This window comes from Delphinus delphis, chromosome 20 (assembly GCF_949987515.2).
Source record: "Delphinus delphis chromosome 20, mDelDel1.2, whole genome shotgun sequence".
In the NCBI taxonomy this organism is placed as follows: domain Eukaryota; kingdom Metazoa; phylum Chordata; class Mammalia; order Artiodactyla; family Delphinidae; genus Delphinus; species Delphinus delphis.
Genome location: NC_082702.1, coordinates 31,461,156 through 31,488,362, shown reverse-complemented (window position 1 = coordinate 31,488,362; position 27,207 = coordinate 31,461,156). Strand labels below are relative to the sequence as shown.

Genomic DNA, 27,207 nt, shown 5'->3' with positions numbered 1-27,207 from the left:
CACCCAGTTTCTGATTAGATTAAAATAGCAATCAATTGTGCCAGTGGCATGCTAGGTTAAATGAGACAGGAGTGCTCTATTAGACCATTTCCTGGTGCCACTAATGGAGCCAAATACTTCCTAGAAATCGATGAGTAGGTTTCAGTAAATAGTAAAGCTATTTAGTTTCCCCAGCACTTTGCCAAGCCACACAAGCAAGATGTAGGAAAGAAATGTGGAAGACGAATAGTAAAATTATTTGAGATCTAGCAAAGAAAGCAAGAGAAACTTACAACTAATGTCTCCGTGCCTTGGATTAAGCCCAAAGAAGGAAGAGAAATCTGTGCTCATAATTACAATAATTTAAAAAGTGCAGGTTGGAAATGCTTTCCTAAATTCAGCCTTACAGAGCACTCTGAAAATAATCCAATGTTCCTTCAAAGCTGAGCCTCCCATTCTCTTAATATCTGAGGAAGAAGAGAATTAACAAAGAAATGTGGTATTCCTAAACCAGCTGGTGAACAAAAGGCCAGGGCCTTCAGCCTGGGTTGCATGCTCAGGGTTGCACCTGCACCAGTCCTGGTACCTGGCAGCCCTTACCTGAATGTCTGTGTCCTTCACAGGCTCAAGAGGCTCAAAGGTGGTGGCTGCACTCAGACTCTCCAATCGCTGGGAGATGTGGGATATGTCAAGTCCCCGAGACCCAAGGAGAACTGACCTATATGAGGATATAGGGCAGGGAGAAAAAGTAGAATTAGAACATCTAATATGCTTCCTAAAATACTAGAGAGTATTTTTAGTGTGAAACTAAAACTTCTTATATACTGCCCAAACACTTTTGTATGGTTGTTTCATACCTTTCCAAAAAGATCTACCACCTGGGAAAACAGACACAACGTTGCATTTGGTAGTAAGAGAGAGTTCTGATCATGCCTAAATTAGAGTGAGGGATCTGTCTAGATAAATTGATAGCATATCAATAAAATTACAGGCTAGACTGCTCCAAACACTTTATAGTGAAGAAAATCGTGAGGTAGATATTATTCTCAATCCCCGTTTTACAGATGGGGGAACCAATGTGCAAAGAGGTTAACCAACTTATCAAAAGTCACAGAGCCAGGAAACAGCAGAGCCAGGTCACCAAGCTCCACAGCACGAACTCTTAACCACCATCCTATATTTACAGCCTCTATAAAGACAAATGTAGTAAACCACAAAATTTTAGAAGCTTCAGGAGAACCTAGTCTAAACTTCATTCATTAATTAAGGAAACTGAAAGTCCAGGGCAATCAATAATTTGCAAAGAGCAGGGAAACCAGAATCCAAGGCCAGTTCTCCAAAGCTTCTTTTCAAAAGCCAAACACCACGTGCAGTACATCTTCAAATTCCCTCTCTGCTGCCCAGTCCAACAGTAGAGGAAGCTGTCACCTGACTAATAAATGCTTTTGAAGAGAGATGGGAACACTACAGCTGGCTTTATGTCTACTCATCTGGAGCAATGTAACAATGGGAGAGCAAAAAAAAAATTATAGATTCTCACTAATATCTAGAACACTCTCTGGAAGAAAGAAACTTAAGGAAATTAATTGTTTAGACTGTTGCTTTTGGATTATGATTTAGTACCTCCAAATCCCATCTACAAAGTCTGTGCTCATTCTTAGTAACTTAGAAGAAGCTAGACCACCTGGTGGCACAAATAACCCTAACACCTATGGGTGTTACACTGAAGATGACCAATTCTGAACTAACATACTTACTGGAAAAAAGAAAAGACTTCTCATGCTTATTTCCATTCTACTTAGTACCACAGGAATAGATAATGTGCACCCAGAGGGCTCCATACTGTAGATTTTTGTCTCTTCCGTGCAGACTGGTCAGCTATGATGCCATCCCTGAGGCTTCCCCTCCAGGCTATCATTTCAAATAGATAATCTTGCCTCTCTCTTCTAACAATCCTTGATGGCTAACTTTCTAGTACAGTGGTTCCCAGTCCTGGTTGCACATTAGAATCGTCTAGACAACTTTCCTCCCAATGATTCTGATTAGTGTTGGGTAAGCCTGGAGCACGGGTATCAGTATTAGGCTCTCCTTCCCTTTTTTATAACAGCTTTACTGAGATATTATTAACATATCATACAATTCACCCATTTAAAGTGTAGAATTCCATGGGTTTTAGTATATTCACAGAGTTGTACAATCATCGCCACAATCTATTTTAGAATATTTTCATCACCCCTCCCTGCCAAAATTTCCCCCACTCCATAAGCAGTCATGGGAATGTATCAATAAAATGCTCATGTCTCCACAAATCTCCCCCTAACCACTAATTTATTTTCTGTCTCTATAAATTTGCCTACTCTGAACATTTTCTATAAATGGAATCATACAATATGTGGTCTTCCATGACTGGTTTCTCTCACTGAGAATAACGTTTTCAAGGTTCATCCATGTTGTAGTATGTATCAGTACTTCATTTCTTTTTATTACTGAATAGTACTCCATCATATGGATATGCTATATTTTATATTAATGAACATATCATCATTTGAAGGACATTTGGGTTGTTTCCACTTTTTGGTTATTATAAAAAATGCTGCCATGAACATTCATGTGTAAGTTTTTGCGTGAACTATGTTTTCATTTCTCTTGGGTATACACCTCGGAGTGGAACTGCTAGATTATATATTGACTCCCTGTTTAACCTTCTGAAGAACTGCCAGACTATTTTCCAAAGCAGCTACACTATTTTACATTCCCATGAGCAATGTACAAGGGTTCTAATTTTTTCCACACTCTTGCCAATACCTGTTACTACCTTTTTGATTATAGCCATTTTAGCCAACTCCTTTTTAAACTATTATAGAAAAAAATCTTAATATGAAATTAAAATAATAAACCCTGTACCTATCACCCAGCTTCAAAAACTAGCATGTCATAGCAAACTCTATTTTCACCTACATCCCTACCTACTTTCCTCTCTCTACCACCCAGATCATTTCGAAGTAAATCCAAAATATTCTCTTAATTATTTCATAACATTAAAATGTGTTTGTTTGAATGGAATACAAGTAAGTTCTCTACCTGCAAATAATTGATATGCCTCCAAATGTCTTTTAATCTTTGAGTTGTCCCTCCATCTCATTTTTTTTTTTCTTACAATTTGTTGGAGACTCTAGATTATTTGTTCCATAGAGCAGTGCTACTCAAACTTGAAATGTGCATGTGAATCACCTGGGAAGCTTGTTAATAAGCATATTCTGTTTCAGCAGGTCTGGGATAGGGCCTGAGGGTCTCCATTTCTAAAAAGCTCACAGCTGATGCTTATGCTGTTGATCTATAGACCAGACTCAAAGTAGCAAGGATGTAGTTTCCCACATAACAGGTTTTACTGATTGCATCCCCATGATGTAATTTAACATGTTCCTCCTGCCTCTCCTATCCAATTTCCTGTAAATTGAAAGTAAGTGCTAATGGTTTGATCAGATTCAGGTGGCATTTTTTTGGTTCAATTACTTCAGACTTTTATCAAGAGGTATGTAATATCTGATTACCTCTTTTTGGAATGTTACCAGACACTGATGATCATTGCTTAGATGCATTAATTCCTTAGAGGTTGCAAAATGGTGGTATTCTGTCTCTATTAGCTGGAATATTTCCCCTCAGAGACACTCTTCATCAACTACATGGTTACTCTGAATAATGAGTTGATTCTCTAGCATTCTCCAAAGGTGACTGATGAGTTTTGTGTCATTATGAACTCATGAATTTAAACATATTTGATGTATTTCAATCCACTGCAGTTATTATCCTTATCATGCTCAAAATCATCTCATCTTTGGCCAGTAGAAGCCTTTTCAAGTTGGTTTCTCAGTTCTTTTGACATGACTCAAGTTGACCTACATAACTTCCTTGCCATCTGGTATGACAAGACAAGTTCATCTTGCCCCAGACCTGGAATCGGTCAACTCTCCAAAGAGCCCCAGTTACTTTTTATTAAGAAATGGATTTTTAGAGACCACTATCTGGGCACTAAGATGTGCTCATTGCTACACTGTTTCTAAGCCTTTCAGTAGGCAGAGCTAGAAATAGAGTTTTTACTTTTGTTTCAGTTTCCTTAAGATAAATTACATCATGAGTTCATACTGACACTTCCAATTCAAAATTAAAAACGTAAAGTTTGGGGTTAACCTCATAGATTTTCTATCTGTATCTCCTTTCTCTCATACCCAAAGTCCTAGTTCTCAGCATCACCACCTTAACTACTTATTTGCTTTATCCTACACTATACACACAATAGTCTCAAAACAGCAGTATCAATCCCGTTACCAACGATATCATTATTGAAGACCGATTAAGATATTACTTGGAAATGTTCCTCTCTGAATGATTATGTCACCAACTGAATGAGCATTTATTTTCCTTCTTTAGGAATTCCTTTTTTGAAATTTAGTTTTGTTTTATAATTACACAAAATATTTATACAATTCCAAAGTCAAATCTATAAAAAAGTCCATCTTCACCTTATTTTTTCCCTTTTCCTATAGGTAACCCTTTGTTTCTTTACACCATTTATATTAATCACAACTTTTTTTTTTTTTTTTTTGTGGTACGCAAGCCTCTCACTGTTGTGGCCTCTCCCGTTGCAGAGCACAGGCTCCGGACGCGCAGGCTCAGCAGCCATGGCTCACGGGCCCAGCCGCTCCGCGGCCTGTGGGATCCTCCTGGACTGGGGCACGAACCCACGTCCCCTGCGTCAGCAGGCAGACTCTCAACCACTGCGCCACCAGGGAAGCCCTAATCACACCTTTTAATTTCCTGTATTTGTTGCTTTGACATCTGGGGCCTTGCTGGCACTGGAGCGACTGCCTCTCCCAGAGTTAGCTAATTCCTAGAGGCCTGTAAGCACATATAAGAACATATGCACACTAATCAATCCAGAGCCCATACCTCAACCACCTCCTTCAATGGGTCACTATCCCCTGCTCTAATCATCTCAGGGTGAGGTACCAGACAACTTTACCCTAGAGCCCACTGAGGCTATTCAAACTAGCCAATCCTAAGCCTGCTCACTCTGCCTTCCCAGAGAAACCTCAGTAAAGGCTCTCGCCCAGGTTTTCCCCTTGCTTCCTCTGACCCCTGACTGACCTCAGTGCTCCCTCAGTGGCCCTGCATGGCATGCCCTGCCTCCTGTTTCCAGAGAAATGTGAGTAGAGGGCTTCCCTGGTGGCGCAGTGGTTAAGAATCAGCCTGCCAATGCAGGAGACACGGGTTCGAGCCCTGGTCCGGGAAGATCCCACATGCCGCGGAGCAACTAAGCCCGTGCACCACAACTACTGAGCCTGCGCTCTAGAGCCCGAGCTCTGCAATAAGAGTAGCCACAGCAATGAGAAGCATGTGCACCGCAAGGAAGAGTAGCCCCCGCTTGCATCAGCTAGAGGAAGCCCGCACACAGCCATGAAGACCCAATGCAGCCAAAAAAAGAAAAAAAAGAAATGTGAGTAGAAACTTCTTCCTTCATGACAGTCATGTCATATCCATGTTTGCATGTCTTACCATACCTGATTATAGTAAATCTCAGCTATTTTTAAACACCTTCCTTCTTTTTTTATTAGCAGTTATGTACATAAGTTTGTGTTACGTACTTTTTAAAAACAGCTTTATTGAGCTATAATTCACATACTATACAATCACCCACTTAAAATGTATAATTCATAGATACATTTATAAATGAATCACTTTGTTGTACACCTGAAACTAACACAACATTGTTAATCAACTATACTCCAATATAAAATAAAAATTAAAAAGAATTTTAAAAAATGGCAGAATATTGATATGATAGGTGATGGGTACCTGGGAGTTTATTATACTGTTTTCTCTACTATTGTGTATGTTTTAATATTTCCATAATAAAAGTGTTAAAAGTAAGTGCAATAAGAGGGGAAAAAAGAATCTCAAAAAAAAAAGTATAATTCAGTGGGTTTTAGTATAGCCACAGATTTGTGCAACCACCACTACAATCGATTTTAGAATATTTTCATCACCCAGAAAAGAAACCACCCTACCCACCAGCAGTCACTCCCTATGTCCCCTAATCTACCCACTCCCTTGGCAACCTCTAATCTACTTTCTGTTTCTACAGATTTGCCTATTCTGGACATTTTCTATAAATGGAACTATACAATATGTAGTCTTCTGTGACTGGCTTCTTTCACTTAGCATAATGTTTTCAAGGTTCATCCATGTTGGAGCATGTATTAGTAGTTCATTCTTCTTTATTGCCAAATAGTATTCCATTATATGGATATGCCACTTTTATTTATCAATTCATCAGCTGTTAGACATTTCGATTGTTTCTACTTTTTGGTGATTATGAGTAATGCTGCTATGAACACTCATGTACAGGTTTTTGTGTGGACAACCGTTTTCATTCCTCCTGGGTATAAACCTGGGAGTGGAACTGCTCAGTCATATGTTAACTCTATATTTAACCTTTTGAGAAACTGCTGGATGTTTTCCAAAGTGGCTGCACCACTTTACATTCCTACTGACAGTTTACGAGGGTTTCAACATTTTCCACATTCTCACCAACATTTGTTATTATCCGTCTTTTTTGATTACAGCCATCCTAGTGGGGGTGAAGTGGTATCTTATTGCGGTTTTGATTTGCATTTCCCTGATGGTTAGTGATGTTAAGCATATTTTCATTTGCTTATTGGACATTAATATACCTCCTTTGGAGAAATGCCTATTCAGATCTTTTGCTCATTTTAAAATTGGGTTGTCTTTTGGTCCAGCCACTAAGTAAAACAATATGGAGGCTTCTCAAAAAACTAAAAATAGAACTACTATATAATCCAGCAATTCCACTCCAGGGTATGTACTTGGCAAAAATGAAAACACTAAACCAAAAAGATACATGCGTCCAATGTTCACAGCAGCACTATTTACAACAGCCAAGATATGAAAACAACCCAAGTGCCCATCCACAGATGATAAAGAAGATGTGATACACACATATGGTGGACTGTTACTCAGCCATAAAAAAGAATGAGGGACTTCCCTGGTGGCGCAGTGGTTAAGAATCCACCTGCCAATGCAGGGGACACAGGTTTGATCCCTGGTCCAGGAAGATCCCACATGCCACAGAGCAACTAAGCCCATGCGCCACAACTACTGAGCCTGCGCTCTAGAGCCCACACGCCACAACTACTGAGCCCACACGCCACAACTACTGAAGCCCGCATGCCCTAGAGCCCACACGCCACAACTACTGAAGCCCGTGTGCCTAGAGCTCGTGCTCCACAATAAGAGAAGCCACCAAAATTAGAAGCCCACGCACTGCAACGAAGAGTAGCACCCGCTCACAACAGGTAGAGAAAGCCCGTGCAGCAACGAAGACCCAATGCAGCCAAAAACAAAAAAGAATGAAAATCTGCCATTTGCAGCAATGTGGATGGGCTGAGAGAACATTACGCTTAATGAAATAAGTCAGACAGAGTCTGATACTGTATGATATCACTTACATGTGGAATCTAAAAAATAATGCAAACCAATGTATACGCAAAACAGAAACAGACTCACAAATATAGAAAACAAACTAATGGTTACCAAAAGGGGGAGGGAAAGGGGGAGAGGCAAATTAGGGGTATGGGATTAAGAGATACAAACTACTATATATAAAATAGATAAGCAACGAGGATATATTGTATAGCACAGGGAATTATTATATCCATTATCTTATGACAACTTTTAACGGACTATAATCTGTAAAAATATTGAATCACAATGCTGTACACCTGAAACTAATATAATATTGTAAATCAACTATACTTCAAAATAAATTGGGTTGTCTTTTTATTATTGAGTTGTAAGAGTTTTTAATATGTTCTGGGTATAAGCCCCTTATTCAACATATATTGTAATATGCAAATATTTTCTCCCCATTCTGTGGGTTGTTTTCTCTCCTGATAGTGTCCTTTAAAGCACAAAAGTTTTTTAATTTTGATGAAGTTCAGTTTATCTATTTTTGATTCTGTCACTTATGCTTTTGGTTTCACATCCAAGAAGTCAGAAGATTTACACCTACTTTTAAGAGTTTTAAAGCTTTAAAGACAAATACCATATGATTTCACTTATATGTAAAATCTAAAAACCAAATCAAATGAACAAACATAACAAAACAGACTCATAGATTCAAAGAACAAACAGGTGGTTGCCAGAGGGGAGGGAGGTGGGGGGAATGAGTGAAATAGGTGAGGGAGATTAAGAGGTACAAACTTCTAATTACGAAATAAATGCGTCACTGGAATGAAATGCACAGCATGGGGAATATAGTCAATAATATTGTAATAAAGTTGTACGGTGACAGATGGTAACTAGACTTATTGTGGTGACCATTTTGTAATGTACAGAAATATCGAGTCACTATGCTGTGCACCTGAAACTAACATAGTGTTGAAGGTCAATTATACTCAACTAACAAAAAAAAAAAAAAAAAGGAATTGTTTCGGTCATTCTAGGTTCCTTGAATTTCCATATGAATTTTAGGATCAATTTACAAATTGCTGCAAAAAAGCCAGCTGGGATTTTGATACGAATTGCATGTAATCTATAGATCAATTTGGGGAGTGTTACCATCTTAATAATATAAAGTCTTCCAATCCATGAATATGGACTTTCTTTCACCTGCTTTCTTAAATAAATGATAAAGTACTATACCCTTTCCTCCACCTTGCATGTTTATTTTACTTAACGATACGGCCTGGAGTCGCTCCATCCATGGCAGTGTATATTCTCATTCCTTTGTGCTACTGAAAAGCTATGCACATGTACCAATATTCAACCAGTCCCATATTGATGGATGTCAGAGTTGTTTCCAACTTTTGCTATTACAAATAATGCTGCAAAGAATAACCTTGTGCACACATCTTTTCGTACTTTTGCCAGTGTATCTTTGGGAGAGATTCCCTGGAAGCGGGACTGCTGGGTCAAGAGTAAATGCACTAGCTATTGCCAAATTCTGTGCCGCAGGCACTCTATCTCCACCAGAGATACATGAGAACGTATCCAGTCCCTAGTGATTTTAAGGCATACCAGGACTGGGAACCTTGGCATTTAAAAATTAACTATTAGAATTATGAGAAGAGAAAGGTCATCCAAGTGGCTGGTGCCTGGAGGAACTGTGGGCCTGTGCAGTGCATATGCAGAAGTCCTGATGGGGGAGGCAGGGAATCTAGGGTAGGGATGGTTTTACAAATAAAGGCTGTACCAGAAACTTTCAGCTTCTAAGGGTGGAAAAATCCAAAGGTTCCCTGCCCCCAACCTGCCCCAATTTTTGTACACCAGGCAGCTTCTCTTGAGCACAGAGCCAGAGAGGCTGGAGTCAAACAGTCCAGTCCCAGGAGAACAGAAGGACAAAAGCTGTTCTCAGTCAGTATACATGGGGAGCAGAAAAAAAGTCAAGAGGCTTGAGTTAGTCCCACCAGTCACTTACTGACTGAAAATCCTGGGTGCATCACTTTTCCAAGCTTCCTTTTTCTCCTGCTAACATGTGAAGGAAAACCCTGCCCCTCTCACCTCTCAGGCTTGTGAAGACCAGTCAAGAGAGCACCTATTATAAGCCTAGGGGAACTGAAAGTGCCTTACAAACGTGAGGGATTCTCACTGCCCAAGCTGGATTTGAGTTCTGGTGTGACTGACCACTTGCTATCTGACTCTCCTCAATTATAAAACAGAGACAGTAACACTTATTTCACAGGGTTATTTTAAGAGGAAAGTATAAAATGCATGTAAAGTACTTGGCACAATGTCTGACAAACAGTAAGTGCTTTAAAAGGTAAGTTAGTACGAGCATAGTAAAGTTATAATCTGCTGTTTAACTTTGGGCAAATAAATGTTTATACATGCTTTGCTTGAACATGAAGAAAAGTGTGAAAGAATAAGTAAATTAATAACACTGATTACCTTGGAGGGTAAAGTTAGGGAGAGAGAATGATTGCTGCATTTTTCTTTGTACACCTCTAGGTTGTTTGGCTTCTGAGCTGAATGGAAAAATCCAATGAGGTATCTCCAATGAGAAAAAGGGGGGATGCAATTGACGATGTGTACCCAGGGAGGGCTTCACAGCTAGTGATAATATTCCATGTCTTAACTGTGACATGTGCACAGGAGTATTCATTCATTTTCCTATTATTTACACCAGGAGTCAGCAAACTTATTCTGTAAAAGGCAGACAGTTAAGTGCCTCAGGCTTTGCCGGCCATACAGTCTCTGTCATCACTGCTCAACTCTGCTACTGTAGCACAAAAGCAGCATAGACAATACATAAACAAGTAAGTGTGCCTGTGTTCCAATAAAACTTTAACAGGCAGCAGGTTGGATTTGGCTCCTGGGTCTTAGTCGGCCAACCCCTGATTTATACCTTTATATATGTTATACATATGCTTCTTTATGTGTGAAGGTATTTTACAATTTAAGAATATCACACATGCAAAAAAGCCAGCAAATCTGTTCCCTAAAATGAAAAATCCAACAAAGTCTATTTAAACAAATGAATTTCAACACAGAACAATTCACTCTTAGGTCTACAAGCTAATCTTAAATAAAATCTTGAAGACAGAAATTTTTTTCAAAATTTATTTCGTGTAAGAAAATTTTCCCTATTCACTTCTCTCCTCTGCCCTCATCCTGTACTGAAATATTCACATCACACTTTATGTCTCTGCCTATCAAGGAGATGGAAAAATACAGTCATCAGCCCTTTGGTTTCTTTTTGAGCACCTGCCCCACCCTATAACGATTCTTTCAATGTTCCAACTTCCTCCTCCCTAAAATGATGAATTTAAGGTAGAAAGATATGAGGAAGAATGGAAATTTACAAGAAAGAGATAATTGTTCCCAAGAAAACATTTTCCCTTTTTGCTCTTAATAGGCTGTAAAGCTAATGCAATTAAATTATAACTATAGCAACTCAGCTGGCATCACAGTCCTTTCGCTCCAGCAGCATCCTTTCACACAAGCAAAAGCCTGCACGCTAAAGACCCGGGGTAACTGCAGGCAACCAGCAGCAGCAGCAGTAGGAGCCTGCACGGAGGGCAAGTTAGCAGAAATGTCTAAAGGCTGGATGGGGTGCTGAGGAAAAGTGTAGTGGAGCAGTTGGCTGCATTTAGCTACAAGGCTGGATAGTGAAAAACCCCTGCCAGGGTTCCCCTGATTTGCTTTTACCAATACCAACAGAACACAAACTAACTAGTATTTTAATAAATAAAATTCTGGGGAGGCCTACATAAGAATTTCTACAACATCCTTACTGACTCAGCAGAGCAGCCAAAACATTCAGCTCTCAAGATTAGTTGGGAAAAAAAAAATGTAGCCCTTATGCTCACCCCCTGTGACATTTACTATGTATCCAAAACAATGTCCCCACCTTAACACCAGCACTTAGGTCTTATCAAGTTTAAGGAATGAAGACTGAGCAGATGACTGACGATTTCCCATACAGTATTTCCCACAGAGAATCTCAGCCACTTTCCAGACCCAGCAAGGTCACCAGTAACAGCACCTCTGCATCCTCCCATGACCCTTCCATCAGGGTTAAAGGAGCATACACTCTGGAGTCAACCTCACTGGGTTTGAATCCTGACTCACTACTCACCAGCTGTGTCATCTGAGAGAGTTACTTGCCCTTTCTGAGCCTTAGCTGCTCATCTGTAATACAGGGACCACAGTCCTACTATTTGTTGTGAGGATTAAGCAAAATCTTACTGATGCAGAGTAAGTAACCAGTAAATCACATTTCTTATGGAAAGAGGTGAGATTTTTTCCTGCCTCACCAAATAATAAGCTTCTTGAGGGCAAGGACCATGTCTAATTCATGGTTGTAGTCCCAGAGACAGCCCAGGCCTGGCACAGTGGGGATCCCAAACACATGTCTGTGGAATCAACAACCCAAAGCATGTTGTGAGGCAGCAGCAGCCACTGGCCAGTCAACCTGCACTTTTCTCCTGCTGCACTCTCTTGAGGCTCACCCACTTTCCTCTTCTACAATCAACTGGCAGCCACTGCATTTCCAAGGCCTTTTAGAAGCAGCCTCTGGGGTCGCTGACAGTAAGCAGACAGGATCACTCCTCACTTGGATGGCTTCTCATCACTAACTGCTCATCAGTTTCTTCCAAGTACTCTTAAAAACTCTGCTCATCACTGGGCCCTCTCTGGCTTGGAAGGTAACATTTATCTGTGTGACCCACATTTACCAATATACTACGTGAGCCATTTATCACCAACAGTCAGTGAACCCAAGCAGGAACGACTGGGACGGTTTCTGTATGACAAAGCCCTTCACCCTTTCTCACCCTCATCATCTCTGCCTGTGATAGGGACTCGCAGCTTGGTCAGGCAGACAGGCTGGAAAACCCAGGAGGCAGGGAGACAAAGCAAGGCTGCTGACCTGTTTATAAAACCTCTCTTGAATTCCTGAGACTCTGGCTTGTATCTGTCTTTTACAGACTACATCCAAATTCAAGGCAGGAAAGAAGCAGATCCTGCCCCCGAGCCACCCAGCACCAGTGCTGCCTCCCCACCAGTACTCACGCCTTGACATCTGCTGTCTCCTGGGATGTGCGTGTGAGGGTACGGGAACGCAGGCGCTCGCCTGCCTGCTGGATCTCCTGTAGGTTCCGTTCCACATGGGGAAGCTCTGAGATGCCCTCGGTCTCAGCGGCAAGCTGTTCAGCTTGCTGAAGGAGCTCACCAAACCCCTCAGTATCCATTGGAGATGCAGATCCTAGGTGGGGGAGAAAAAGGAAGAGACCCAAATCAAGAGGAAAGATAGGCTTCAAACACTGCCTGAACCTGTCACAAGCTTAACAAACACTAGGACTTTTTGTAAACAGACAAGGAGACAGCTCGTCAACAAGCAGGATTTGTTCCTGAACATAGCCCAAGAACAACAGTCCTGACAGAGAAAATGAGTCAGACTGAGAAGAAATAGATCATTTCTGTCCATACTGACAGCCCCAAGATTGATTTCTGCCACCAGAACAAACGCAAAGATATTAAAGCACAGATCAGAATTCCTGCCTCACTTCAGACGCAAAGCCGACAAGGCAACAGAAGCCATGGTGGCAACCTCTGGGAGGCGTAAAGAACCCTCACTCAAACTTCCTCTCCCTCCACCTGTCTTAGACAGAAAAACACCTCCACCCGCAGACGGCTGGCAATTTATATGGCCATCTCATCTCATATGATTCCCAAAGAACTCCATGAGGACCCTGAGAAGACAGAGAAGGAACTCCAGTCCACAGAGCTCAGTTCTGTGCCTAGAATACTCTCTGCTGCAATGAGGCTGAACTGAAACCAGAAGAACACAGGTCTTCTGACTAATCCCATTAGTCTCCTTCGCTAACATAAAAGACAGTCTTTTTAAATTCATGTCCAAGTCTCCATTCACTCATTCTTCAGCTTTATCTCTGAGAGCAGAGATCCATGTCTGCTTATTATATATGACATTCAGAATATGACTTAATATACCTACTACTTTTAGAGATACTGTTGCAACTAATAATTATATTAATTTAAGTAGCAGCTGGCTTCTAGACCATGAATATTAGCAAGATCACCTGTTTCTCCAACAACTGAGAAAACCTCTGTGAACAATGTTGATATTTAATGCATATATGATATTTAATGCATTTATGAATCTTCTATATACTGTACCATCCTTGTATAAGGTTCACAACTAAGAGAAGGAGTTTTTAACTCCTACCACTATTTAGGTCAACAGAAGATAAATAGTATCAACATCCTTTTAAAAAGTTACATCGCTAAAAGGTTAACAAAATTATTATTTATTAAAAAAAGAACAATATTCTTTAAATAGTAGCTCTTGATTATATTTTTCCCCTTTGTTTTAAACCCATGGCTTCTATTGTACTTTAGAAATCCCTGTGGTCTAGAATTGTAGTTACAATGTTAATGTAATATATAATTATATCTCAGCTATGAAGCTCAGGTTAATGTTAAAAGAGCATGGTTTCCACCATAAATCCACAGCAGCAGAATAAGGACTTTTAAAAATGAACATTAAAGGACATTAACTTTAAAGGCAAGGGCACAAGGTTAAAACAAAAATAGCTCAGCTGGAGTAAACATGAAGACATTTTGGTATTCTTTATGAAGTGCCAAGCTGACTTTAATCTTTAGACAAAAAGTCATATACACCACAACTCTTTACCTAAAGTTTCTAGATAATCATTGTCATTTTTTTTTTTTTTAAACTAATAGAATCAAGCTGTAACTGGCCACCTCTACCTGTGAGAAAATGTGGATCACAGATTGAGAAGGTATTCTCAGGGACAGAAGAAGAAAGAAGCAGAGAGTATAATTAAACGATGGCTCCTGCTTGATGGAGATATGTTTTTCCTCAGAAACCTATAGGGCCAGTGATGTTCTATGAACTACCAGAAACATGGTCACTCACCAGAAAGAGGAAAAAAAAAGAAATATGCTGCCTCTTACCACCACACTTTTTTTTTTTTTTTTTTTGCGGTACATGGGTCTCTCACTGTTGTGGCCTCTCCCATTGCGGAGCACAGGCTCCGGACGCACAGGCTCAGCGGCCATGGCTCAGGGGCCCAGCTGCTCCACGGCATGTGGGACCTTCCCGGACCGGGGCACGAACCCGCATCCCCTGCATCAGCAGGTGGACTCTCAACCACTGCGCCACCAGGGAAGCCCTCCCCACACTTTTTTTTTTACTCTAAGATAAAAATAATTTGTCTAACAGAGCCAAGGAGAAGGAAATACTTTTTTTCCTTCATAAGGAAAATTTTGGAACTCCCTGAATAAAACAAAACTTTTTTATGTTCAAAAAAAGAAGAAAAATAAAGGAAAAAAATATATCTATCATTTCACGTAACATTCCCATGTCAGACAAATTCACACAAAGGAAATGCTCAACTTCTCAAATGACTTGCCCATACAAAGATTTAAAGTGATGGATCTGAGAGTAATAAATGCAAAATAAAAGTCATGATTTACTTTAATATGGTCCAATAAATACGATTTTTAAAAGTTAACTAAATAGAATTATTTTGACCATAGTAAAATAAAGGCTGAATCTCTAAACAACATCCTAAACTTAATATGCCCCAAACTGAGCTTTAACCTTTCATCTACAAAACCTGCTCCTTGGCCTGCTCTAGTCAGTTGCTTGGGCCAAAATCCTTAAGGGCCTCCCTGACTCACATCCCACATTCAAATAGGCCAACAAAGCCTTTCAAATCTACCGTCAAAATGCACCCAGAATCTACCTCTTCCCACCACATTCCCCCACCCAAGTCACTCTCACCTCTTCCTGGCTTCCCGGTTTCAGCCCTTGTCTCCTACAGTGTCTTCTCAATCCAGCGATCAGTGATCCTTTGAAAGTCTGATCACATCCATCCCCTGTTTAAACTTCTTGTACAGAGTGAAGTCCTACAGAAGCAAGCCATCTCTTCTTACCTCCTAGACTCATCTCCAGTCCTGTCCCGCTTCCTTTCCTGGGCTCCAGCCACCCTGGGGCCTCCTTGCTGGTCCCCCAGTGGGTCAAGCACATTCCTGCCGTAGAGGCTTTCTTTGTACTCCTTACTTCCTCTACCTGGAACGCACTTCTCCCAGATATGCTCATGGCTGATTCCCTATCTCTCTCAGCTAAACTGTCAGCTTGCCTCTGATGCCAACCTATAACAAAATATTTACGAGTGCAACCTGCAACCACCCTCAGCACTCCCCCCCACCCCCAGCTAGAATGTAAACTGCACAAGGATAGGGTTTTTTGCCTGTTTTGTTCACTGAGGTACCCCAGGTTCTTAGAACAGTGCCTGGCACATAGTAGGTTCTCATCTGTTGAATGAATGGGAGTTTTATTCTTCTGTTTGTGGAGACTGTTCTTCTTGAAGGCTTCCTACACACTCTTGCCAAATCAGCACCCACTGGCAAGCAGAGACCAAAGCAAAAACATTCCCTTCCGACTACCAACTGATACTTAACATTTCTGAGGCTGCACAGCATAAGGCAGAGACAGTATAAATGGCATGAATTCAGATCACACTTGGTCCAGACTAGTGCTTTCCCTCTAAATACCCAGACAAAAACCCAGTGATATTTTAGAAGAAACAGCCCAGTTTTCAGGTGAACAAATTCCAAACTAAAAGAACAAATATACATACAGGAAGAACTGTGCTATATAAGTTTAGAGTAGAAAATAAGCTTGTCCCATGTCTGTCTGAGAGAAGAGAGAAATGTATATGATACCATATTTGGGAAAAACTGGATCTGTCCTGCATTATAACTCAACCAGTGGAAACTGATTTACAAAAAAGTTATCAAAGTTTCCAAATGTATACTTTGATGTAGTCATCATCTCATTAAAATTTTTAAACATATGGTTAATTTTACACATTTAAAGATGATTTTTAACCCTTCTGCAAAATAAATATCAATTTAGCCACAAAATATAGGGGTTAAACAAACTGAATATCAATTTTGACCCAAGATACTGAAAACTGATCATGAAAATAACCTCACTAGCTTTGTCCAATAGTGAGAACCAGAATGATTAGCCGGAGCGGAGGTGAGAGGGTGAAGTCCAAGCTCTGTGTTGGGAAAAAAATCTGGCCAAGACACACGCAGAGACTGGATGCCAGCTGCACCCCTGGGGAGCTATGGAGGAGGGAGCCAGGAAGAAGCCACACTGAGAACCCACAGAAGTGGGATGTGGAACAGTCAATGCAGCAAAACTGGGGCTGGACCGGAAAAGGCCAGCAAGGACAGACAGCACTAAGGCTCCTCTCTGTCAGCATGACTCTGAGCCTGATTGTTGAGTGGCCTCTGGAAGCACCGAAAGGTGCTTCAGAGAGCATGGCAGGGTACGAGGGCCCTGAGCAACAAACTGCTCTCCGTGCCTCTTGGCAGAAGTCCTACTGAGCCTCCACAGACCTCCTCAAACACCCGGGTAAGCCTTAAAATGAAGGGCAAACTTATCACTGCTGTTAGAAGGCAAGACTGGTTATCCTTTGGTGGTGGGGTGGTGGGGTGGGGGGGAGGCAGAAAGGAGGGGGAGGCAGAAAGGAGGCTTCTGGGGGGCTGGTAACTTTGTTTTTTTATTCTGGGTGCTGCTTAATAGTGTGTTCATTTTGAGAACATTCACTGAGATAGACTCGTGATTTATGTACTTTTCTGACTGTGTATTACACTTCAATAAAAAGTACCCCATCAAAATGAAGGACAATGACCCACTGTTTTTCAGAGGTTGCAGACACCCTGCTATATTAGAAATGGTGGGACTTCCCTGGCGGTCCAGTGGTTAAGACTGTGCTTCCAATGCAGGGGGTGCAGGTTCGATCCCTGGTCTGGGAACTAAGATCCCACATGCTCCACGGTATAGTCAAAAAATTTTTTAAATTAAAAATAAATAATAGGGCTTCCCTGGTGGCGCAGTGGTTGACAGTCTGCCTGCCAATGCAGGGCACACGGGTTCGAGCCCTGGTCTGGGAGGATCCCACATGCCACGGAGCAACTGGGCCCGTGAGCCACAACTACTGAACCTGTGCGTCTGGAGCCTGTGCTCCGCAACGAGAGGCCACGATGGTGAGAGGCCTGCGCGCCGCGATTAAGAGTGGCCCCTGCTCGCCGCAACTGGAGAAAGTCCTCCCACAGAAACGAAGACCCAACACAGCCAAAAATAAATAAATAAATTTTAAATATATATAAATAATAATAATAAATAAACAGAAATGGCGAATGCTCTTAGTGGGAAGTTCCCAAGATCCAGACCTCTTCACCACACCTAGAGGATGATGAGAAATTAACTAGGGGAAAAAATTAAAGCCACGGCTTTAGAGCGACAGCTCTCACCTAGAGCTAAAACCAAGGACTGGGCAGACTTCCATTTCTTCAAATTAGTCAGCACTCACCTGTCATTCACTGTCCAAAAAAATGTCCCTTCCAGGCACATAAACATTCTTAACAAAGAGAAAAAAAAAATCTCCAAATGGCATATAGGATGAAATGAACTTAAAAAAAGGGCAGAGCAAAAATGCATCAAATAATTTTGGTTCACTTGTTATTAACATGTGTCTTAATTATGAAAAATATGGTCATTTCCACATTCCCAATATAACCATGTTAAATATTTAATCAAGCCAAAAAAGAGTAGTGTAGTATAATAAGAAATATATCTGGTCTTTGTCCCCAAGTTCCTGGCACACAGCTTCTAAAACCCTTGGAATGTCCTGAAGTTCTGAGTCTTTTGTAACTCACAAGGAACCCCTTTTAAGCACACCTGAATGTATGCAATTGAGGTAAATTGGAAAGGTTAAGCTAGGTGGCCTCAGGATGGGGCTGGTCACCAGAAAGACCAAGTGATTAGAGAGTTGGAACTTTCAGCCTCACCCACCAACCTCTGGGAAGGGGAAGCAAGGGCTGCAGATTAAGCTCTATAAAAACTCGTGGGGGCTTCCCTGGTGGCGCAGTGGTTGAGAATCTGCCTGCCAATGCAGGGGACACGGGTTCGAGCCCTGGTCTGGGAAGATCCCACATGCCATGGAGCAACTAGGCCCGTGAGCCACAACTACTGAGCCTGCGCGTCTCGAGCTTGTGCTCCGCAACAAGAGAGGCTGCAACAGTGAGAGACCTGCACACTGCAATGAAGAGTGGCCCCCGCTCACCGCAACTAGAGGAAGCCCTCTCACAGAAACGAAGACCCAACACAGCCATAAATAAATAAATAAATAAATAAAATTTTTAAAAAATTGGATCATATATTCACCTTTCTCTTTAAAAAAAAAAGACTCTTGAACAATGAGATTTGTTGAGTTTCTCAGTTGGTGAATGCATCCACACGCTGCGAGAATGGTGCACCCCGGTCCACAAAGACAGAAGCACCTGTGCTAAGGACTCTTCCGGACCCCGTCCTATGTACCTCTTTACCTGGCCATTCATCCTTCATAATAAATCAGTTGATTTACCTCGGGGATAAAACCCAAATAATTTCCTCATCTCTAAAGAGGAGATGATAATGCTTACCTCCTTCAAGGGGTTGATGATACACAGAAAGTATTATTAACTCTCCTGATTTATATCACTGTAAAATGCTATTTTAGCTTTTTCCCAAAGTTGCCAACTTGGCAACACTTTGTCAATTATAAATGTCTCTGCTTCAAAAAAATCTTCTAGCAAATATATGATACTAAATTATGACATTTAATCACAGCTTCATATCATTCAGTAAGAACTTCTGGGAGACACCTGCAATTTTTAAATGTACAATTTTTACATTCCCCACTATCAAATATGGTTTTAATTATAAATACAAATTTCCACAATGAAGGTGTGATTCAAAAGAATTTAGCATTGAATTTCAAGTGGAAATCTTGCCCTCAAACTTATTATTAATTAGACTGCAACAGGATTAAAACACAAGAACAGTGTTCAATGTCCAACACCAAGATTAATGAGGAAAGCCTCACAGGAGGTGTCAAAAGCTGAAGACTGGTTCTGCTCTCCTCTCTTCTTCTGAATACATAAACTATGGTTAAATGACAGCATCATTCTACTTTGTACTATATCTGTCAGCTGTCAATTACAACAACCAAAAGAAAATTACATCCTAACAGATACTATTGTTTCAGATGCCTCTAGAAGACAAAAACAATGATTAACAACAACAAAAAAAGTGCTGTTGGATTAACTCTTCATAGTCCTGTGAAACTAAGTAAAAGAGTTAGACCTAATCATTACTCAGAAGGTAGACTTCTGGAGAAAACAAAGAACTACTTTTGCAAATATGTTCCTATAAAAGGGTTTCATCTTCAAGGAATTCATGGAAAAGACTCTGACAAGTACAGGTTTCTGGTAACTGACTATACTGCTGAACTGAATGAAAAAGCATTTTCAGAACTCTAATGGAAAACTGATGAATTCATAAAAGTGCTAACAAAAGATCAAGATGAAAAAAAAATTAATTACATGGGACTGAGTGAACTGATGAGGATGATTATAATTTTTGTGACTTTCTGTTTGAATAAAAAAATAAAAAATCCCACAAGGACTCAGAGGCGAAAAATATACAATCAATTTTTACTGAAAAATAAAGGAGCTGTTACAGTGGAGGATTACTGGACTGAATGTCAATATTATGACATAGTATGAGTGCGTTTCGTGTTTGGTAAATGCAGTCATTATTGCTTTTGTTGTGGTCATCCATTTACAATGCTTGGTGTCAGTTTATTTATCTCTTGTAAAAATAAAATACAGTGTGTGTGTGTGTGTGTGTGTGTGTGTGAGAAAAAATTTTCTTAATAGCTGTTCTCTATTTTAAGTAATAGATTTATTTGTAAACATGTTGTAAATAAATGCTATTGGTTGAAAAAAATAAAATAAATAAATAAAATAAATCTAAAAAAAAAAAAACACAAAAAAACAAAGAATTAAAATAAATTACCCTAGACAGAAGAGAAATTAAAGACCTGAGTGAAAAAAAAAAAAAAAAAAAAAAAAAAAGACCTGAGTGATTCAGTACAAGTATGGGCCTGGATGACTCAGTGTTTGCAGTAAGGAGTGTGTAGTATCAGCTTTCTTGATACATAACACTTGTATTATTTCATCTTCAATGAGCAAAGAGAAGCAATCTGGCATCACACAGAAACATAAAGTAACCACACAGCCTACCTTCTGACAAATTCTTGGAGTAGAACTGTGCACCCCTTCCTGGCTTTGCCCCGCATCATCTCTCTGACCCTGGGACCGGCCCTTCCTCATCTCTGGATCCCAGTTTCACCACCGGTGAGAGGAAGGGGTTGGCTCAGGTGATTTCTAAGGTCCTGCCCGCCGTGAAGAATCTACAGACGTGGGATATTTTAATTCAGTCTTTAAACTCACTTAATGAATGTGTCCTTGGAAGGAGCAGCCCCATTTTAGCGGTGATGAAAAGTATCTGTATAAAGAACCTGAGGAATGATACAGGCCCCATATTACAGCTGGCATAATCGGGGGCAGATCACCAAGTCTACCTCCAAAAGGCTCTGGCTCGTCTCTCGAAACCAACGGTTCTCAGCTGGGGGCAGCTTTGCTCCCCAGGGAGCACTGGCAATATATAGAGGCATTTTTGGTTGTCACAACTGAGAGAGAGAGGTGACGTGCTACTGACATCTAGATGGCAGAGGCCAGGGATGCTGCTAAACATCCTATGATGCACAGCACAACCTCCACAACAAAGAATTATTCAGCCTAAGACATCAATTGTGTCAAGGTTGAGAAACCCTGCTGTAAACTAAGGAAGGCTTCTTGTCCTGAAAGCCATGACACCAGCATCACAGGCACCAGGAACCCCGGGAAATATATGCATACATTTTTAAAAAAATATGAGAAGCACTATAGTTGTTATCAGATTCTAAAGTCTGAGTCCCCTGCCCCCCCCACCGACCCCAAATAATCTTAAAACACTGTATATACAGAATTATACCATTTGAGTTTTTAATGGTGGTAGTCATTCCCCGGTATACCACACAGCAATGGAAAAGATCAAACTAAAGCTACATGGAACAATAGGGATAAATTTCACAGACATAAGAATGAACTAAAGCACCAGACACCAAAAAAAGACACTGCATGATTCGATTTATATGGATTTTAAGAAGAGAAAAAACTAATCTGTGGTGCTAGAAATCAGAACACTGGTTATCCGGGGGGTTGGTGGGGATGGGGAATGACTGGGAGGAAGCACAACAGAACTTTTCTGGTACTACAGACTGAAATGTGTCCCTCTAAAATTCATATGTTGAAGTCCTAACCCCCAATGTGAAGGCATTTGGAGAAGGGACCTTTGGGAGGTAATTAGGTTTAGATGAGGTCATGAAGAGGGGGCCCTCATGACAGGATCAGTACCCTCCTAAAAAGAGACACCAGAAAACTGCTTCCTCTATCTCCCACCCCTACTCCACACACACATTCACCCAGGAAAGTACATGTGAACACACTTGAGATGGTGGCCACCTACGAGCCAAAAAGAGAGAGGGTCTTCACCAGAACCCAACCATGTGGCACCCTGGTCTTGGACTTCTAGCCTCCAGAACTGTAGAAAAACAAACTTCTGTTGTTTAAGCCACTCAGGTCATGGTGATTTATATGGCAGCTTTCCTTCATTCATTTAACAAATACTTATTGAGCATCTACCACATGCTAGGTACTGTTTGTTCAAAGCAATGGGGATGGAGCTATGGAAAAACCAGACAAAGTTCCCCAGCCTCAGGGAGCTTATGTCTATTAGGAGACAGACAATAAAAATGCATAAACATATAGACACATGATGCCAAGTATTGATAAATGCTATGAGGGAGGTAAAATAGGGAAATGCAGCAGAGTGGATGGTAGGACTGCTTTAGCTGGGGTGTTCTGAGAAGCTTCTTTTAAAAGGAAACCTTTGAGCAGAGACCTGATTGAAGTAAGGGGGTGAGCTATGTAGATATTTGGGGGAAGAATGTTCTTGCCAAGGAAACAAGGCAGAAGTGTAGTTTGCACAGTTGAAGAGCAGGAGGCCACGTGGCTGAAGCACATAATCATGGGGAAGGGTGCTGGGAGAAGGGGTTGGGACAGGGTCAGATCATGTTGGCTTCCCAGCACCAAGGACTCTGGATTTCAGCCTACTTATGACAGGAGCCAGTGAAGGGTTGAGCCTTCTCTAAGGCTCATTCCCACTGCTGTGTGGAGAACAGACAGGGGGCTTGAGGGGACAAAGTAAGAACAGGGAGACCAGTCAGGAGGCTACTCCATCACCCAGATGTGATACCTGAGACCTGCGTGGACCAGGGTGATAGTGGTGGAAGAGACAAAAAGTGGGTCTGATTCATGGATACTATATTTTAAGAGTAGATTTAGTGTAGACATGAATTGCTGATGTAGAGTGTGAGAGGAGAAAAGAAGTCAAGGCCAATGCCAAGGTTTTAAGCCTGAGTAACTCAGACCATGAAGGTGCCGTTTACTGAAACGAGGGAGACAGGGAAGGGAGTAAGCCTGACATCACAGGGTTGCCGTGAGGATGCATTAGATTATAGAAGTAAAGCCCATGGCAGAGACCTGCGCACAGCCAGAGCTCAGGAAGTGATGGTTGTCCTTTTTTTCCACTGTCATTGGTTCCTTCTAGGATTTAGGTCTCTCCTTCCCTAAAATAATTCCTCATCAGTAGGGAAAACTGGGTGAGGGGTACAGAGAACTCCGTACTATCCTGCATGTGTTCTATAAATCTAAAACAAATCTAAAATAAGAAGTTTATTTTTAAAAACTTCCTCGACCCCGTGTCCTCCTCTGGCTCCCACACCCTTCATAAAGAGACGGCCATCCCCTGTCACGCGTCATTCATTCATCACCACTGCCATCTAACTTTTGCTTGCCTGCCTCCCATTTCCTGAACTCCCCAGCAGTCACCACTGACCCAACTGCCAAATCCAATGGACTCTTCAATCCTTCCTTTCTCACAGCCTTTGACATCCTAACCACTCCTTCCTTCCTGAAACTCTCTCTTCCCAAGACGTGGAGACTCCACCTTCTCCTGGGTCTCCTCCTCCTCCTCCCTCTCTCAGCCTCCTTTGCTATGCCTTCTTCACCTACCCACCCCTCAAATGCCAAGCTTCTATCCTTGGACCTCCTCTTCTCACACTATACATTTCTCTGGATAACATCCACTTGAACTTCAACTACAATTCCTACCACAGCCATTCATCTCCCAGATGGCTACAGACCTCTCTGAATCCGTTCACATACACATGTGCATCCAAGAGAACCACACACACACTCCTAAGCAGGCAGTGCCAGGAGGCTCAAGGCTGCCTTTCCATGGACCTCGGACGCCTATCTGGGCCCAGGCAAGGACACTGACCTATCAAAACAAAGGTGACTTCCGTATCTCTCTGTCCAGCCCAGCTCTCTCCCAGGGTCAATATTTCCAACTGTTCACCTGACATCTACAGCTGGCTGACCAGTGGATGCCTCAAACTACATATTATCCCAAACGCTTCACTTCTCTCCCCTCTTAGCTGCCACTGCCACCACCACCAGCACCACTTCCTCCTCCTGCATTTCCAGTCTCTCTTGATAAAACAATTAGCACCAGTCAATTCAGCCAGAAACCACCTCAGGCTCCCTTTCCTTTCCAAACATCCAATCTCCAGGTCTATCTCCCAAACCTTTCGGAAAGTCGAACCCTCATCTCTTTTGCCCCCACTCTAACCTCACGCTCTTCTCCTGATTACCTCAACAGTCTAAGCCTTCTTGTTCCTCTAACCTACACTCCCCTTGGCTAGAGAGGTCTTTCTGAAACGTTCCCCTGGCTTTATACCCTCAGGAACACCTTCCATCTCCTACAGAAGGAAGTGCTCATGCGTTGACACGGCCAATAGGGGCACCATCCAAAGAATGGGCACTGCCACCCTTACCATCCTCATCTCTTACTGCCTCCCAGCAAAGATACCCTAGCAATTCTCTATTCCTTGGGATGCCTCATGCTGTTTCCTCCCTTCACACACTGGCACATACAGGTGTACACTCTGCTAGAACACAAACATACCCTGGCACATGGGAACTCCTGTGTACCTTGCAAAGTCAGCTGGGACAGTCCTACCTACCTCAAACCCCTCCCACACTATTCTCAACCATCTATTACTGTTCTTCCCTGGCCAGGTGAAGAGTTGTGATGATTTTATTCCCAAGTCTGTTTCTCTCTCTACATGGAGAATTCCTGTAGGGTGAGGTCCACAGACTGTTCAGCTTTGAATTCTCAGCTGCTAAGTTTGGTACAAACTTTAAAAAGTTACTGAATAAAATGTCTGCTGAATTAAAGTGACCTGTTCCCTGAACATACCTCAGGTCCTCACCTCCAGGTCTTTGCTCTGATCCCTCCTTCTCCTTGGCATATCTATCTTTCTCTACCTTATTTTCTACCTCAGCCCATCAGGAAGCAGGTTTAGACACTCAAGTTCACCACATCTCTAATGTTCCCACCTCAGGGTATCCCACCTCTTGCCCGAGATACTCCCCTCTCTGATTTCAAACAGGTCTCTGTTCAGACATCCTTGCCCTCTTTTTAAAAAGGCCCTGCCACTACATGCTACCCCTGTGGGCTTATTGCTGATGATGTGCTCCACAGAAACAGCAGCTCAGTGAGCACAGGCCTATCTCAGTCACCACTGGATCCCCAAGCCTCTAACAGTGTCAGGAACATGGATTTATTTTCTATTTGTTGAGCACCTACTGTGTGCCAGGTCTAGGTGCTGGGGATACATCAGGGAACAAAACAGATAATGTTCTAGAGGGGGAAAACAAACAATACACAGATAAATGAGTAAAATATAAGAACGACTAAAGCAATAAAGGAAGATAGGAAGTGGGGAATGTCTCACTAGGTGACCCTTGAATAAAAACCTGAAAGAAGTGAGGGAGCGAACCATATGAATATTGAATCGCAAGCACAAAGGTCCTGAGGTCGGAGCATGTCTGCCATGTGGAAGGAGAGGGTAGCAGAAAACGAAAGTGGGAAAATAACAGTGGGTCAGATTATGTAAAGCCATATAACTCACTGTAAGGAGTTCATCTTTAAATGAGATGGGGACCCACTGGAGGGTCCTTCTATCTGCTGTGCTGAAAATAGAGGCCAGGGCAGAAGCCAGGAGACCAGGTGGGAGACTATTTCAATAATCCAGGAGAGGTGATGGTGACCTGGCCCAGGATGCCAAGCATTGGATGTGAAGTAAGAAAGAAAGAGAGCAGTTAAGGATGACTCAAAGGTTAACGGTCAGAGCCTTTTACATTACTGAGAAAAAAAAAAACAGCAAGAAAAGCAGTCTGGGAAGAGAAGTGGAGGGAACCTTGCTAGCCCTATCTTGAAATGTTCAGGTTGAGTTCCCTACAAATCATCACAGTGGAGATATTAAAGTAGGCAGCTGGATATAGGTCAAGGGAGAGGCCCAGGCTAGAGATATTCATGTGGGATCTGTTAACCTAATAAACAGGTATTAAGAACGATGAGCCTCGAGTGAGATCACCACGAATAAAAAATGAAAATGTCCCAAACACAAATTCACAAAGAAGAATAACTGAAAGAAAGAAGGAAGGATACGATGCCCAAGGGCACCCTCTCACAGCCCCCAAACAGAACAGAAAGGTGACCCTTGCTGAAAAACATTTTGGTCTAAACAAATCATAACCTCTCATCTCTTTTGCCCCCGACAGATGGGCAAACCTGGACCAGCAACTCTGTCAATGGGTCGTCCAAACTTGGAACAAAGACCCCTGCGGTCGGCCCCGTAATTTTTAAAAAAGAGACCCAATAAATGCAGGCATTGCCTTTGCAGAGGATGGGGTGCTGTGGGCCCAGAGAAAAGTGCGGGCCACCTCCAGGTTCTAATCACTAGCATCTCCCTGCATGGGATGGCGCATTGCGCTGGATGCAGACAGAGGAGATAGGCCAAGGCTCACAGGGTAGTCCCTTTCCCGGGAGGGAAACGCCTCCCGATAGAGTATCCCCGAGGAGCGAGCGAGGGAGCTGACAGGGCGCGGTCAGGAAGATACCAGGCGGAGTGTGGTGGCGGGGAGGGGCACCGATACAGCCAAGGGTGGACTCGCAGGGCAGGGGGGGGCGTGGCGCGCCGGCAGAGCGCTGTAGTGGGACAGGAGGGTCGCCAGGGGGCCTACGCTCCGCATTCAGAAAGAGAGCAGATAGAAAGCACTCCCGGAGCGCAGCCCGACGCTATAATGGGGGGCGGTTCGACAGGGCGCTGTGTCGCAGGCGTCAGGCGTGCCGGCTGCCATGAGGCGAACGGGAAGTGTGAGCAGCACGGCTCCGAGCACGGGGACCGGGCTCCGCCCAGCCTCTGGACCTTAGGTTCAAGGACCTGCCCCGTGTCGAAAGGACGGAGCCACAAACACCCTTACCTGGCGTTGCAGCCGCGTCAGCCGCTCAGGTCCGGGTTAGAAAACGCGGCGGCCGCGTCTCGCGCCGCTCGCCCGCGCTTCCTGATTGGCCGAGACCGGCCTTCCCAGAAGACCCCGCGCGGCGCGCCGCCAAATGAACTTTATGGAGACCCGAGGAGGAGGACACGGACATGGGCGGGGCTTGGGCGGGGCTTGGGCGGGGCCTTCGACAGAGCTGTCCCTCCCCACACGCACCCAGCCACCGCCCTCACCCCTCCCACGTGGTTA

At 42.5% G+C, this 27,207-nt stretch overlaps 1 protein-coding gene across 5 annotated transcripts in view; it reads right to left on the bottom strand.

The window, feature by feature from the left end:
- NUP93 (nucleoporin 93) overlaps positions 1-27,207 on the bottom strand; it is a 128,313-nt gene that overhangs the window by 75,668 nt on the left and 25,438 nt on the right. For 2 of the 5 annotated variants that reach the window (XM_060000872.1, XM_060000873.1), the window contains 2 exons: positions 12,571-12,763; positions 580-697 (listed from right to left, as the gene is read on the bottom strand). In XM_060000872.1, coding sequence (XP_059856855.1) covers positions 580-697; positions 12,571-12,763 — 311 coding nt within the window. Of the gene's footprint in view, positions 1-579; positions 698-12,570; positions 12,764-13,176; positions 13,262-20,688; positions 21,018-26,940; positions 27,032-27,207 lie in introns of those variants that run through there. The other 3 variants (XM_060000874.1, XM_060000875.1, XM_060000876.1) reach the window with 3 other exon arrangements.